This window comes from Spermophilus citellus, assembly GCF_964194105.1.
Source record: "Spermophilus citellus genome assembly, chromosome: 6".
NCBI classification, from domain to species: Eukaryota; Metazoa; Chordata; class Mammalia; order Rodentia; family Sciuridae; genus Spermophilus; species Spermophilus citellus.
In genome coordinates this window covers 150,991,616-151,008,074 of record NC_138187.1, presented here as the reverse complement: position 1 = coordinate 151,008,074, position 16,459 = coordinate 150,991,616, and the positions used below count along the sequence as shown (strand labels likewise).

The 16,459-nt window shown below is 47.0% G+C and overlaps 1 protein-coding gene across 3 annotated transcripts in view; it reads left to right on the top strand.

Moving 5' to 3' along the window:
* LAMC2 (laminin subunit gamma 2) overlaps positions 1 to 16,459 on the top strand; it is a 64,517-nt gene that overhangs the window by 33,770 nt on the left and 14,288 nt on the right. For all 3 annotated transcript variants that reach the window (XR_014022493.1, XM_081297867.1, XM_081297866.1), the window contains 8 exons: positions 2,790 to 2,888; positions 5,754 to 5,890; positions 6,684 to 6,806; positions 7,868 to 8,057; positions 10,798 to 10,910; positions 12,055 to 12,273; positions 12,875 to 13,057; positions 13,879 to 14,124. Coding sequence is in view for 2 of the 3 variants with exons in the window: in XM_081297867.1 (XP_081153993.1) it covers positions 2,790 to 2,888; positions 5,754 to 5,890; positions 6,684 to 6,806; positions 7,868 to 8,057; positions 10,798 to 10,910; positions 12,055 to 12,273; positions 12,875 to 13,057; positions 13,879 to 14,124 (1,310 nt within the window). In the remaining variant the exon portion in view is untranslated. The remainder of the gene's footprint in view (positions 1 to 2,789; positions 2,889 to 5,753; positions 5,891 to 6,683; positions 6,807 to 7,867; positions 8,058 to 10,797; positions 10,911 to 12,054; positions 12,274 to 12,874; positions 13,058 to 13,878; positions 14,125 to 16,459) is intronic.

The following is a 16,459-nucleotide window of genomic DNA, read 5'->3' as shown; positions in this document are numbered from 1 at the left end:
CTGTCTCTCAAATTCATTTTTGGAAGAACATAGAGAATAACACATCATAAACCCCAGCCAGTCTGCAGAGATGCTGAGCTAGGGGAGTGGTAAAGCATTAGCTAGAAGGCTACTGACAGAGGAATTGCTACAACTGACGGGAAACCCAAATAAACCCACTTTGCCTGATTAAAGCCTCTCAGCTTCAACTTCTTCACCTCCAAGCTCCTGTCCCCATGCTTCAACCCATAAATATCCTTGAACTCTATCCTCCCAGAAGTGGGTTTGAGACTTGCTCCCGTCTCCCCTTGTCAAGCATGGCCACGTTGTGCAAAAGCTCTTTGGCAAAACTCATCGTTCAGTGATTTGCATACTGCATGGTGGGTGAAAAGGGCTAGGTTTGGTGACAATTTGGCAAGCCAGCCAGGAGCGTAGTCCAGATGGGCCTTTTGCCAGTGACTCGAAGACCCCTACTGGTATTGAGAGCCTATGGATGAGTCCGAGGAGCTAACTGCCTGGGCCATTGATCCCAGGGACCATCCTGGGACTTTCTCTGGCTTGGTGCTGCCAACTTTCAACCTTGAGCACATAATTTCACTATTGCGATAGAGAAACCATTTCTGGATTGGGGAGATGTCTTATTTGGTGAGTGACTTAGATACGAGTTCCCGTTTCTCCTTCCTCCTCTGGTTTGGCCTTCATGTGGAGGGTCTTGTTTTGGGGAAATGCCTGCTATTAGGGAAGGATTAGGGAAATCTCTACTCTTAGAAGTTTTCTTGGTTTTGTTTGGATTCTGAGATCTGCTTCTGGCATAAATAACACAAGTATGGACTTTTGATCCAGTTTGTCTAAACTCTGAAGCACTGGGAATTGTTCATTCCGTTCCCACACGCAGACCTTTGGGCTGCATTCTCCAAACTTAGGTGACTTTAAGCTACACTGTCATGGAAAGGAAAAAGATGGTACGTTCCTGTAGTGCCACATGGCCACAGCGTACTCTTGACTCTGAAGAGAAATGGCCTGGAGATGGTCCTGGTTGGGTGACATTGTTGCCCGTGTTTTCAGCCCCTTGCCCAGATGGCACAGCCTCCTGTCTCAGCTGTGCTGTCCTAGTTATTGTTGTCACCCGCTCTCTTACCTCTGGGCTTTTGCACAGATTGTCCCTTCTAACCCTTTCTGACCTCTTAGACCATCTTCAGAGACTCCCCCCAAGGCCCGGCCCCTCTCAGCAGCCCTTTTGAAACACGAAGGAGATCATATTGCTGCTCTGCTCGAAGCTCTCCCTGAGCTCCCCCTCCCCACTTCCGAAGGCCTGTGGGGCCTGCAGGACCCTCTGCCCTCTGCACCTGCCGCCCAGGCTCCACCCTCCTGGCTCCATGCTCCAGCCACAGCACCCTGCCTTCCCTTCTTCAAAGGAGCCACAAGCATGTGGCCCTGCACCCCTGGAGCACCCAAAGACATGCAGTGCCTTGTGGAGCTCCGTTTCACCTCATCATCCTGCAGGGCCCCCCCTCACTAGTCTGCATCCCTCACCCCTCAAATCTCTCATTTTCTGTCTGCATTGGCTTGTCCGTTCCTCCCCCTAAAATGTGAGTCCTGCTACGGCTTTGTCTTGTTCATTGCTGGGTCCCCAGGGGCTTGAGGGGGCAGAGGCCCTAGAAGGTGCTATTTGCCATTGCTGTTCACACACCTGCCCTGCCTTGAGACTAAGAGGCTGGGGCTGTTTCCCATTTCTCTTAGTGTCCTTGGTTCTTAGTGCACAGAAGGTGATATTTGTCAGTAGTAATGGAGGGGCTAAGACAAGGAGGAGCCCGTGGGAATTGAGAGACAAAGCCTGGAAAGGAATCCTGGCCCTGAGCCTATCGGAACCTAGAGTGGGGTGGGGGTGGGGGTGGGGTGGGGGTGTGAGGGAGAGGGAGGAGTCAAGGTCGATCCAGCCTTGGGCAGAATTTGGATATAGTCACAGGCCATCAGAGGACAAGGAGATCAGTAGGGAAAAGACAATGACCTTGGTTTGAGACCCATGAAATAGACACCTCATTGTGTGTCAAAATGAGTGATGGAGACCAGTGCTAATCATGAGACAGGGAGATTATGCTAGAATCAAATGATTTTTTTTTTTTTTTTGTACAGGAATTGAACCCAGAGGTTTAATATACATTTTCATTTTCCTTGGATTTGTACTTAGGAGTGGAACTGCTGGAGTTTGGTTGAATTTTGTTTTGTTTTAGTAGCAGGACTCTCAATGAAGTGCTTTTGTTTGATTCTGATACTGGTTGATGTGATTCATACCTGTAATCCCAGTAACTCAGGAGGCTGAGGCAGGAGGATCCCAAGTTGAAGGGCCAGACTCAGCAATTTAGGGAAGCCCTGAGCAACTTAGTGAGTCCCTGTCTTAAAATTTTAAAAATTAAAAAAAAAAGGGCTGGGATAAAGCTCAATGGTAAAGCACCCCTGGGTTCAATCCCCAGTATCCAAAAAAAAAAAAAAAAGTCAACCAAACTAAACTAAATAGTTTAGTAATGAACTTGGGTTGCATTCTGGCACAAGCCCCTCATTAAGAGTAGGTAACGAACCGTTCATGGACTGGCTGCCACCCACACACCGCCCTGTGAGCAGCACCGGCATAGACAGCTGTGTCCTTAGAGAGTGGAGAAGGATTAGCAGGAGTGGGGACCGCCGGGAGAAGCCTCACTGAAGCAGACTTTGCCCAGCTTGGCGACGCTTGCTCCTGAGTGGGGCCATCTTTGTGATTTCAGTGGTGAAGCATTTGGAAGCCCATCCCTAATTTCCTTTTTCTTCTTTCCCAGAGATTCCAAGTGTGACTGTGACCCAGCTGGCATCGCAGGGCCCTGTGACGCCAGCCGCTGTGTCTGCAAGCCAGCTGTCACTGGAGACCGCTGTGATAGGTTTGTGTGTACCGTGTCCCTATAGACAGCAGGGGTGGTGCCTGGGCAACTGGCACGAAAGCTAATCCTTTGAGTGCAGTTATAGAGAAAGGATCCCAAACAAGTACTGATGCCCTTCCTCCTGCTCTCTGTCCTCGAAAACTGTTTTGTTTTGTTCTTTTTAAAATATAGTGGAGCCGTGCGCAGTGGCGCACACCTGTACTCCCAGCGGCTCGGGAGGCTGAGACAGGCAGATCACGCGTTCAAAGCCAGCCTCAGCAATGTCGAGGCATTTAGCAACTCAGTGAGACCCTGTCTCTAATAAAATCCAAAATTGGGCTGGATTGAATGTGGCTCAGTGGTTGCGTGCCCTGAGTTCAATCCTCAGTACCAAAAAAATAAATAAATAAAATACAGTGGAGCCTCCACAACTTTTCTACTCCATATTGTACTCTGGGGCCCCTTCTCTGTTTTTACTGTGACAGAGGCAGGGGCCTCAGAGAGTCCCCTTGCCAGCTGGCTCTGAATCCCAGGTGAGCGGCTACAAGGTGGTATGCAATAATGAGGTCACGTGACACCCCTGGTCTTGGGAAACGCCTGGCCTAATTAAGCATGTTGGGAAAGTCCTTGTAAGAGGGAATATCACAGCATATGGCCATATATAACCATCGTCAACTGAAAAGGAGCAGCCCCGGGTAGTTACATGCACACACATGAGCCGGGGCATGAGGTAAGAGCCCCTTGGGTCTGTGCCATGTTGGGGCAGGTGGAACAGCCAGGAGCCCTCCACCCGAGGTTGTCACTGCAGGACATTGCTTAAGTACAAACCAGGCTCAGACTCACCTCTTCCTGTCCTGAGGTTAGAGGGGGCGGTGAGGCTGGCCCCAGAGGTAAATGCTTCCTCCCCATTTCCTTAAAAAAGCAGTTCCTGGCACCCTGCCAATCCCTTCTACCTGGGCGGAGGAAATGCCAAATACATTCCTAGCTTGGGTTTTCAGGGGGTTCTCTGCTGCTAAAGTGAGGACAAGGAGAAATACCTTAAGTGTTAAGAGAATCCACGCTGCGAGAGCCTTTTTCATTTCAGAACCCAACACAGAATTAGAAAGTTACATTAAAAAGTGCCACCACCAATCAGTAGACCTCTGCTAAAGATATGCCATCCCAATGCCACAAGGGGTCCCTAAAAATGACTGCTATACTGGCTTTTATGGTAGTCATTTTCCTTGCTTTTCTTTGTAATTTAGTATGCGTTATTCATAAGTTGGTATGCATTATTCGTAACTGAATTCATTCATAATTCTGATGTGTTCCTAAAAACCACCATTTAGTTTTGCCTGATTTTTTCCCATTCTTTATCCTTCCTCTCCACTCCACTCCTTCATCCCTCCATTTGGTCCTTCCTTTCTTGTTTTCTAATGTACAGATTGATTTTTTTAATACATTATTTTTAGTTGTAGGTGGACACAAACCTTTATTTTATTTATTTATTTTATGTGGTGCTGAGGATCTAACCCAGTGCCTCACACATGCTAGGCAAGCGCTCTACCACTGAGCCACACCCCAGCCCCCACAGTGATTTTGTTAAACCCTTGCTCTCAGAAAATAACACAGTGCTTGCTTTACATATGTTCTCTGAAGTATCTGTTGTTCTCAGCTAACCTGCTTTTCTGGGATGTGACACAATGAACATACCCCTGATACATGATGGTCCAGTGGCTTTGACTATGTGATTTGGAGGCAGATGGACATGAAGCTTGCCTCAACCACTTACCAGCTCTCTGACCTCAGATGAGTTTCTTAACATCTCTGGTCTCCTCATCTAAGAAATTGGAGAAAAAACAATCTCTATCTCCTAGGGCTATAGGGAGGATTAAATGAGAATATACACAAGGTGGCTGGTACAACATAAGTGCTAAGTAAATGATCATTAAAACCCTCATTGTTTCATGTGGAAGGAGGCAGCTAACTTCAATAGAGAAGTGGGCCTCCCCAGCTTCCCCGCTGCCTTCCCTGCAGCTCCCACAGCTGAGACTTGGCCTGCAGTTGTCCTTGGGGAAGCCACTGGAGGGCTTGGGCAGGGGCAGAGGTGGACGGCCAGCCTGCACTTTGCTGTAGCAGATGGGCTCTGGCCATCCTGCTTCCTTGTCAGGTCCTCACCTGCCCTTTCCCTGGTGGACCAGAGCCTGGGTATGAGGGGCAGGGATGATGACCGACACCTAGTGCTCTTGTGGATCAGGACAGGGAGCTGATGCTGAGGCAGGAGCCTTGCCCTCCTGGTCTTCACTTTGACCCCATTAAACACTTGCTTCAGGACAGGGCTGCTCTTCATGTCCCTGCCCCATTCCTCCCTGCCCTCCCCATCTGACCTCCATCCATCACTAAAGATGGGTCAGTTGCTATTTCCAGAACACCAAGGCAAACTTGATTCTGCTGCACCTAGGAAGAGACAGAACATTCCTCACACTCTTTTTTTTGGGCGGGGAGGGTGGTTGTTCACCAGATGGTCTGGGTGGAGGTGGTACACGAAACTTGCCATTTTCCTTCTCTGACAATTAAAAGGGCCAAGAGGGGAAGAAAGTAGAGAGAGGCTGAATCAACCAGCATGTTCTCTACATGGAATAAGAAATAACCACTGGGGTCGGTGGCACAAGCTTATAATCCCAGCAGCCCTGGAGGCCGAGGCAGGAGGATCACGAGTTCAAAGCCAGCTTCAGCAAAAGCCAGGCACTAAGCAACTCAGTGAGACCCTGTCTCTAAATAAAATACAAAATAGGGCTGAGGATGTGGCTCAGTGGTTGAGTGCCCCTGAGTTCAATCCCTTGTACCAAAGGGGGAAAAAAAAGAAAAGGAATAACCTGTTATATCATCCCAATTTCTAAAATCCAGGTGTCGCCCAGGTTACTATCATCTGGATGCAGGGAACCCTGAGGGCTGCACCCAGTGTTTTTGCTATGGACATTCAGCCAAGTGCCGCAGCTCTGTGGACTACAGTGTCCATAAGATCACCTCCACCTTCCATCAAGGTAAGGCGCCCCGTTCTCTGTTTCTGTTTTTGAAGGTTGTATAGGGATTTGTGCCTACAGACAAACCCCTCTCCGTCCATTGAATGGAGTCTCAAATCATGTCTAACAACTGTTTCGTAGTTTTAAGAGTTCATCATTTTTTCAGGGTGATAAAACAAACCCCCACATCTTGAAAAAGTCACAGCTGAATGGCTCCCTCACACCAGCGTAGGCATGACTTAAAAAAATAACTTAGAAGAGACTCACTTTTTATCTTCCTGCGTTTCCCACCCACATCTATTTCAAAGTCACAAAAGAGTCATTCATTTGGATTGGGGGTTTATGAAGGTTCCCCTGGAAGCCACATTCACTGATCACACTCCTTTCCCACGCATCACCTGAGCTAATGAATCCGAAATGAGTTACCAAGCTACAGAGCACTGTAAACACGCCGGGAATGGATATCACCTCAACTTGTTCACATTTCTCTTTGGATCTGATGGACCCTCTCACCTCACTAGGCCAGACCTTGTTTCCATAACTCTAATAAAGATACAAATTAAAGGCAGATGAAAACATGCTCTGTTATCTCAAGATCAGACTCAAGGAGTTAAGGCAGCTGTGGGGTGGGAGCCAATGAAGCTGAGATCCAAGTGGAGAGGCGCATGGGGAATTTTGAACTCTAGGAAGGAATGAGGAAACACTCGGAAAAGCCCACTTTTTACCTCAACAGGACTTTTGGACAAGCAATCTTGCCATGACTCAATGGGGTGGAGGGTTTGTCTCCAGTGCAGCGGTTTTATTTGTGTTCCAGATGCTGATGGCTGGAAGGCCATCCAAAGAAACGGGTCCCCTGCGAAGCTCCACTGGTCGCAGCGCCACAGGGATGTGTACAGCTCAGCCCGACGATCAGACCCCATCTATTTTGTGGCTCCTGGTATGTGAGGGGGAATTCTTCCTCCAGAAGCCAAGTGAGAGCACTAGGAAGTCAGGATAGAAAAATCGAGTTACAAAATGTGGAATCCATATCGCTTGGTGTTCAGGGCAGGGGTGCCTCCAGGAGGCATCTGGGCTTAAGCCCAATTTAATGAAGTCACTAAGGCATGGCACTCTGGAGAAAACTGGGTGTCCTGGAGGGCAGACCTGGCTGAGGTGCCTACTTTAATCAACTGAAAGTTTCTAGGTTTCCCACCAAGGCAAGAAATCAAAAAGTGTGGTCAAATCTGTGAGTCTATCAAGAAACAGGTGGAAAAGCAAAAACAAGGCATTTTTTAAAGCTCATATAATCAATATATGAAATACTGGATAATTAATTATAACAACAAACATAACTATATATTCAAATCTATACATGTAATGTATGACATTATAGTCTATGTAATATATGTAAATATAAATTCATATGTGTAAAACATAAATATATACATGTCTGTGTACAAATATGTACATACATACACACATATATCCAGACACATATATCAGTCAGTGGTCTGTGTCTGGGTAGAAGAATTCTGACTGGAATTCTAGTTCTGATCATATCCTTGGCCAAAAAGTGATTCCTGGGTGAGCTGTTCTTTTAACCTCTCTGAACTTAAGATCTCTTAACTATTAAATGGGAATGGGAATACCAGCCTTCCAGAACTATTGCATCAAATGTGCTGATGTTCATGAAAGGCTTCTATAAACCACAAGGCATTATGTAGCCAATGGCACTCTTGCTGATTTACCTGGATCTTGTGTGTCCTAAGAACCAGGCTGTGGACCCTCTAATAGATGGAATTGTCGGCCCCTTGTAGTGTTTTAGTAATAAACCCTGTTTCATAGCCCAAATGGTATGATCATGTCCAATGCTGGGCACTGACTTCTGTCAGGGTGGCCTGGGGGTGTGGGATGGGTAACGTGAGACTCCATGAGAGGTCACCCACATGGATGCAGACTTGGAAATGGGTTTACCTTCCCGGCTTCCCAACTGATCTTATTAAAAATTCTATTTCACAGCCAAATTTCTTGGGAATCAGCAGGTGAGCTACGGGCAAAGCCTGTCTTTCGACTACCGTGTGGACCGGGGAGGCCGACACCCGTCTGCCCATGATGTGATCCTGGAAGGCGCTGGTCTGCGGATCAGAGCTCCCTTGATGCCCCTCAGCAAGACGCTGCCTTGTGGAATCACCAAGACTTACGTGTTCAGGTGAAAAGAGAGATCTCCAGTGGGTGGAATAGAGCGAACTGTGGTTGACGTCCAAGCCCTTTTTTCATCCATTCAGTTGTTCATTCGGTCAACAAGCTTTTCTGAGCACGTTTGGCTTAGCACGCGGGTGTGGGATCAGGACAGGGCGTGCTTCCTTCCCTCTAGCAGCTGGCGGCTAATGGGAGAGAAAATAAACAGATGCTAGCAAGGCAGACTGTCAAGTGGCGGAGAGAGACAGGGTGAGTACAGGCGCTTTGAACACACATGGAGGCACAACTGCCCCCCACCCCTTAGAAGATCAAAGGGAGCTTCCCGAGAAGGCAGGACAGTGTGCAGAGCAGCTTCAAAGGAAAGAGAAGCTGGGAGGAGGAAATACCTGGTGTCTTAGTCAGCTTTTTTGCTGCTTCTACCAAAAGCCCTGGCAAGGACAATTTAGAGGAGAAAAACGTTTATTTGGGGCTCACAGTTTCAGAGTTCGCAGTCCATGGACAGCCAGCTCCATTCCCCAGGGCCCAAAATGAGGCAGGACATTATGGTGGAAGGGTGTGGTGGAGGAAAGCGGCTCAGGAAATGGCACCAGGGAGCAGAAACAGAGAGAGCTCCCCCCAACATGGACAAAAGCCATACTCCAAGGGCATGCCCCCAACTCCCTACGTTCTCCAGTCCCACCCTACCTGCCTAGAGCAACCACCCAGGTAATCCCTGTCCCTGGATCAATGCCTCAGTTAGGTTGAGGTGCTCATAACCAAATCATTTCACCTCGAAACTTTCTGCCACTGTCTCACACATGAGCTTTGGGGGGACACCACAAATCTAAAACATAACACCATGCTTGAGGAAGGCTGCATATTTAGGAAATTCCTGGTGGATGAGAAGCATGAAGTGGGGGGCAGTGAGGAATGAGATCTGAGAATGAGGTCATGTGGGGCCCTGGACGGTACTGTCCGTGGAGACTGCGCTTATACAATGAGGATTTCCATTGGCATGTTCAGAGAGGTCAGGGAAGGCAGCTGTGCCTAGTATGTGCTCAGTTCTGGGTTAGAGGCTGGAAAGTAAAGATGGAACGTGGTCCTCGTCCTAAAGGGCTCCTGTTCTAGTAGGCCATGGAACACATCAAAATGCCAACATAAAGGGCTGGTGGTGTAGCTCAGTGGTACAGTGCTTGCCTAACGTGCACTAGATGCTGGGTTGCATTCCTGGCACCACAGGAATAAATAAATAAAGCAAGCAAGCGAACATAAAAGAGTATGGCAATTGCTTTAGTGGTAGAACATGCTCATGGGGTCTTGGAAAGAGCCTAATTCTATCTAGAAGAGCCAAGAAAAGCTTTAAGAAAGAGACCGAGAATGAAAAGATGCCTGGGACTTTGCCAGCAAGAAACATTATCAAACAACCTCCATATGTGAAGATATGTGGGGCTGTGAAAAGCTGTAATAATAGGGGGCAAGAGATACTTATGGCGGGGACACAGAGTGGTTTGGGGAGGTGGGCAGATGAGGTGGAAGAAGCTAAAAATGGACCCATCATGGTGGTGTTGCGTATCAAAATGCTTAGAGTTGCCTGTGCTGGAAAGATGGTAGAAAGCCATTGAGAGAGTGTATGCTGAGAAATGTCAGGTGTGAGAGAGGAGCAGATGCCATGTGGAAGGCAGCTCAGGTAGGGTCCTTCACTGGGCCATCAGAAGACATCCACAGTGGCTTACCTGAGGGTGGTTGCCCAGAGCAGAGATACTAGGAATGGAGAAAGGAAGACCCAGAGCACATACCCCACAAGGTGGGTACTTAAATTTCCGAGTGCTCCTTATTCTGACAGTACATACTCAATTTTCCTCCTTGGAATATCTACTCCACCCTTCATGTCTTGGTGAACTTTCTCTTTGAGATTCAGCTTACCTGTTCTTCCTTGTTATTGCCCTTCTCAGCATCCCAGGTGAAGTTACAGCTCCTTGTGTGTGTCCGTGGCCTTCTGTGCGTGCATTTGTAATAACGCTCACCCCAGAGATTTATAACTGTTTGCCCACCAACTTCCCCCAGCTGAATGCTGATCATCTCCCTGGTTGTCTTTTCTTGCAGCCTCACAAGCCAAGTGCACAGTCTACTTTTGTTAAACCAATCAGTGAATGAAACAAAAAGGGGTAGGGGTTGCTCTTAGAAGCATATTCTACTAACAAACAAAACCTAACTAGAAAGAATAGTCCAGGGACTAGTGACAGGATGCAGTGAGACACTCTGATATATTAGATGGTGGACAAAGTAGAAGATGGGAAAGTATTAGATGTATTAGATGGTGGACAAAGTAGAAGATGGAAACTTCTAGAAAGGAGTAAGTAAAATGTGCTCAGATGACAAGTCATTCAAATAAAACAAAACAAAGAACGAATGGTAGTGCTTGAGGGTCAGGACTTTTGGAACCCAAAGATGTTTCTAATTTAGGTTCTACATGGCCCAGAATACAGTGTGGTGTCTGAGGATTTGGGACCAACCTTGCTTCAGGCAGCATGACCCCTGGAGCTTGACTTTGCCCGCTATCTGCCCTCCATCACTTCCTGCAGACTTGACCTCCCCATGGAGGGAGAAAGCTCTAAGTTCCTGCTTAGGAAGAGATAAAGCTCATAGTCCCGCATCCCCTAAGCAGGACTACCAAGGGCCCTAGCTGTTCCCACATTCTTGGGCATGATTTGTATCAGGTGGTGATGTGATATGAGTTGGATTTTTACAGATTTTTATTTTGAATTATGCAGATTAAATGAACATCCAAGCAGTAACTGGAGCCCCCAGCTGAGCTATTTTGAGTTTCGAAGGTTACTGCGGAACCTCACGGCCCTTCAGATCCGGGCTACGTATGGAGAATACAGTAAGGGCCTGGGAGAAATGAAACTCTCTTCTTGGGTGTTAGTGTAATTTGCTGAAGCTTTCTAAGAAGGTGGGCTGTCTCCAAACAAGTCGATAAACTGCTTGATGGTTTTCACTCAGAGTCTGATTAAGTCTAAATTTTTACATTCTAGAAATTTCTCAAAGGGGAACATTCCTCTTTTAAAGAGGTCAGAACCGGTAAATGAATAATGATGACATCACCTCGTTATAAGAGTCTCTGAATTTCCATGAAAGCTGATTGTTGAGGAAAATAAGCTACAACACCTGGGTGTATTTCTCCAGCTCAGAAATGGCTCTAGGGCACACCGGTTCATTCCTAGACTGACCCTTCCTCTTGGATTGTACTTATTGCTGCCATGTTTAAACATCCTCGTGTATCCTGTTAATTCTCTTTTTTGAACTTCACATGTTGGGGCCTCCTGGTTCCAGCTGGAATTATATAAGAGAGAGTTCCAGTATTTTTTAGCACTCTGTAAAAAGGAAGCACGGCTGGCCTGCCCCATTTCCATGTCACTAATGCAGCTAATAAGGTAGTAAGTGGAGAAGGTGTTTGCTAGCAATTTACTGAACTGTTATTATGTGCATTACAACGTACACTGTCATTTAATTTCAACACAAATTTAGAAGATAGATGGCACCGTTCTCTTGCGCAGTTGAGGATATGCAGCTGTGGAGAGGTTATCGATTTGCCAGTTAATACAGCTTGTGAGGGTGGAGACAGAATTTAAACCATGATTTTTCCAGCTCCAGAGCCTGTGTGCTTAGTCCCAATTCTGTGTGACACCATCTGTCAGGAGTGGAGAAAAATAAAATCTAGAGAGGCTTGATTTCAGATATTTTTTATTTGTTATTTTTTTATATTTTTGGTACCGGGGTTTGAACCCAGTTGCACTTAACCACTGAGCCACATCCTCTGCCCTTTTAAAAAATGTTTTATCTAGAGACAGGGTCTTGCTGAGTTGCTTTGGGCCTCACTAAATTGCTGAGGCTGACTTTGAACTCACAACCCTCCTGCCTCAGCTTCCCGAGCTGTTGGGATTACAGACGTGCCCACCATGCCTGGCTTGATTTCAAATCTTTTAGCCTTACCACTTGCTACTTCTAGCCTCTCCTCTCTATTGCAGGTACTGGGTACATTGACAATGTGACCCTGGTTTCAGCCCGCCCTGTCTCTGGAGCCCCAGCACCCTGGGTTGAACATTGTATATGTCCCGTTGGGTACAAGGGACAGTTCTGCCAGGATTGTGCTTCTGGCTACAAAAGAGATTCAGCAAGACTGGGGCCTTTTGGCACCTGTGTTCCATGTAACTGCCAAGGGGGAGGGGCCTGCGATCCAGACACCGGTGAGTGAAATGACACCTGGACCAGTAGGTGACTGGGGGTACAGCCAGGTGACCACAGTCTCCTGTGAAACTTAAGAGCGGAGTGAGGAATACTATGCCTGAACTCATTTCAGAGATGGGGAAGGATTAGGGAGAGGCGGGCTGGAGTCGGGGAGGATGGACAGGGCGCCTTATTATACTCAGTCCTTTTCATTAAGGAAATGCCACAAGGTTGTGAGAAAGGTGCTAGGTTACAGGAAACGGCTGTCTGTCCTGATTCAGTGCAGTGGGGGAGTGGGTATCAAGTTCCAAGAATTGTGTGGGGAGATCAAAGGCAAGTGGGGGTCTCAATGAACCGGGCAATCAATGGTGTCAGGCCACAGAGGACAAGGGACAGTGCTAAGTTGTGGATAGTGGAGGTAGGGTACATTGCTTAGCATAGAAGAGTGAAGCTGAAATTCAAGGTCTGGTAGAGGCAGGGGTGAATGCCAGTGCCCAGGTACTAGGAAAACCTTTAGAAAGGAAGGCTGTGGGCTTGCACACAACCCCTGCTCTTCTGAAGGAAACACATTATCTGATCCTGCTCATTTCTCTGCCCCTCCATTCTTCTTCTGCCTCCCAGGAGATTGTTATTCAGGGGATGAGAATCCTGACATCGAGTGTGCCGACTGCCCCCTTGGATTTTATAATGATCCCCATGACCCCCGCAGCTGCAAGCCATGCCCCTGTCACAATGGGTTCAGCTGCTCGGTGATGCCAGAGACAGAGGAGGTGGTCTGCAACAACTGTCCGCTCGGAGTCACTGGTAAGACCACAGTCCTGCTCTGCAGCCAGCTTCTTCCTGTCCTGGGGCTGTGAATCCATGTCAAGAGAATCTACTCCTAGGAATTTTCTAGAAAATTTTAATGACTTTAGGTTAATCTAAATGTGCTTATTCTAAAGATAAGACTATCTCGATACCAAGAGGGGAGGTGGATTGGGCAAGGACAGAGAGCACAGTTATGGGAGTAAACATGGACTCCTGTTTTGGGAGGTTTGGAGTTAGAAGATGCTGACCAAATGCATAGTTTGAAATGTTTTTTAATGACCCAAAGTAAAGAAGGAAGTCTTAGGGACTGGGGTTGTACTCCATGGCAGAGCGTTTGCCTAGCACATGTGAGGCACTGGGTTCAATCCTTAGCACCACATTAAAAAATAATAATAATAATAATATAAAATAAAGGCATGATGTCATCTACAACTACAAAACATTTTTTTAAAAAAGGAAATCTTAGTCACCTCTTCAATGTCACATCCCTGTGCTGGTCAGTCTGAAAGAAAACCCAGCAGCAGCCTTGGTGATATCTCTAGACTCTCACCACTCCTACGTTGCTACTGGCTTTCCCCAAAACAACCAGTTAGGCCTCCTAGCGATGTCGCTGTGTTCCACAGTCTGTGGTGACTGTGGACGGGGTGGTGCCAACCCTGTCATGCACCTGCTCCTGACCCGTACTGTTCTGGGGTCACGGAAGAAGCACGTTTCCCTGGCTCTCTGGGGGTGCCTCGCACTCTAGGCCTCTCTGTCTAGTCTTGCTGCCAACAGATGACCGTCTGGCCTTGGCCATTTGTTCCTTTGTTCTTTCCCAGGTGCTCGCTGTGAACTCTGTGCTGATGGCTACTTTGGGGACCCCTTCGGGGAGCGGGGCCCGGTGAGGCCTTGTCAGCTCTGTCAGTGCAACAACAACATCGACCCCAGTGCCTCTGGGAACTGTGACCGGCTGACGGGCAGGTGTCTGAAGTGCATCCACAACACAGCCGGAGTCAACTGTGACCAGTGCAAAGCTGGCTACTTCGGGGACCCTTTGGCTCCCAACCCAGCAGACAAGTGTCGAGGTAGGACTGCGCTCCCTACCCCCACCCCCACACACAGATTGCGTCTGTGTGTACGTGTGTGTACGAGCTTGCCCTGTTTACTAGGGAATGTCATGATGCAGCTTTGGTTTTCTGATCAAACCGTCCCAGAAACAGCCCACCTTTCTCCCTCAGAGGTTGGTCTTAAGACTGCTTCCCCCCCCCCCCCCAACTCCCAGGAATCTGGAAGGCAGAGCCAGAGGCTCTCAAATGGTTAAAGCTGGGTGGGAGATGTAAAAAAGGTCAGGTTTACATTCCTAAGTGGAAGAGGAGATAAAATGGAGCCAGGTCCCATGCCCAATCCCGAGGCGAGTAGGGGGAAGTGGCTGCCAGACCTCTTACTGGAGAGTAATGAATGACTTGAGACCAAGTCTGAGCAAACTGCAGAGAAGTTTAAGAGACCCTCTCAGGAAGTCTGCATGCTTGGGGTATGGAGGGCCACTGTTGAAAGTCCTCCAAGGGAGGCTCAGCTTCAAAGCAGTAGCCAGGGCTGAGCATTCCTAAGGACTGCTTCAGATCAAAGCACGGATCGGATGGGTCCTCAGCTCTCCTTTGCACAGGTTGTATTTCAGAGGCAAGTTCAGATCTAGAGGGGCAGGCCTGCCCCAGGCCCTCCTTAGTCCCAAAGGCCCCAGATACCTTGAGGAGCAGAACTCAAGAGCCTGTCTCCAGAAAGAGCCTCACGCCACAGTCTCCACCTGGAAAGGCCGGAGCATCTCTCTGCAGAGGGGCCTTCTCACCCAGGAGCATGACAGGACTGACTTGTTCATGGGCCAGACCAGCCCTGACCCCAACTTAGAGTTGGCTATGATGTTCTGGAAAACATCCTGTGATAAGAAGATTCTAGATGACACTAGTGGTGCTGAATTCAAGTCCGGTTTTGTGACATACCTAGTGCATTGTGCTGATCACGCCAATTAATCCCTCTGAACTTCAGTGTCCTCATATGTTTGACTAACATTTAACTCAAAATGTTTGGAAAGATAAAATAAATTGGCATATGAGAAAGCACACTGTAAGCGCTGTATTTCTAGTTATTCAGTGTTATTAATACTGACAATTTACAATTCCAAAGAAATTGGTTTTCATTCAACTATATATCATCAAGCACCAACCATGTATCTAATGTGGGCCTAGATACTAAGGTTGTAATGATGAACAAGTCAGTCCCGGGTCCCAAGGTCCTTGTATGGTGATAAGGAAGTCACAAATGTGTATGCAAATAATGGTAGTACATCCCCCAATCAGTGCGGTTTTTTAAATTTTTAATGTTTTGATTAGTTATACATAACAGTAGAATGCATTTACATACTTTGAATATATCATACATGGGTGGGATATAATTTCTCATTTTTCTGAGTGTACATGTTGTAGAATCACATTGGTCATGCAGTCACATATATACATACAGTAATAATGTCTGTTTCGTTCACTATCTTTCCTATCCCCACCTCCCCTTCCCTCCCCTCCCTTCACTTCCCTGTATCTAATCTAAGGTAACTCTATTTTTCTCTAGTGCCCACCCACCACATTGTGAATTAGCATCCTCATATTAGAGAAAACATTCGGCCTTTAGATTTTTGGCATTGGCTTATTTCACTTAGCATGATATTCTCCAACTCCAACTACTTACTGGCAAATGCCATATTCCATTCTTCTTTAAAGCTGAGTTATTCCATTGGGGGGAATATATATATATCACATTTTCATTATCCATTCATCTATTGAAGTACACCTAGGTTGGACCCATGATTTTGCTATTGTGAATTGAGCTGCTATAAACATTGATGTGGCTGCATCACTGTAGTAGGCTGATTTTAAGTCCTTTGGGTACAAACCAAGGATCAGTGTTTTGAGAGCACTGAAGATAGAATCACTGGGATCATTAGAGCAATGTCTCACTTACTGTTCTATTTTTGACTCTTAAAACAGAACCTAGTATGTAGTAGGTACTTAATAAATTTGATCAAATGAGTAACAGTACTACTTTCTTACTGCACTTCCTAGATCAATGGTGTAGATTTCCTACATCACTGGCTTTTTCTGAGCTCTCACTGCAGCAGATTATTCAATCTCTCAGAGCTCCCATTCCTATCTGTAAAACAGAGAGAGATGTTTACATCTCACACATAATAGGCCCAGAAGAAATGTTATTTACCTTAGGAGCAAAGACAGCAAAATATCCAACAGGCTTACAGTTTAATAAGAGGAACCACAGTGATACCTTTTCATCCACACACACCAAACAAACTTGCAGGTGAGTCCTGAGGTCTACATATTTTGGGAATGTGCTTGAAGGCATAGCCAAGGACTGAAT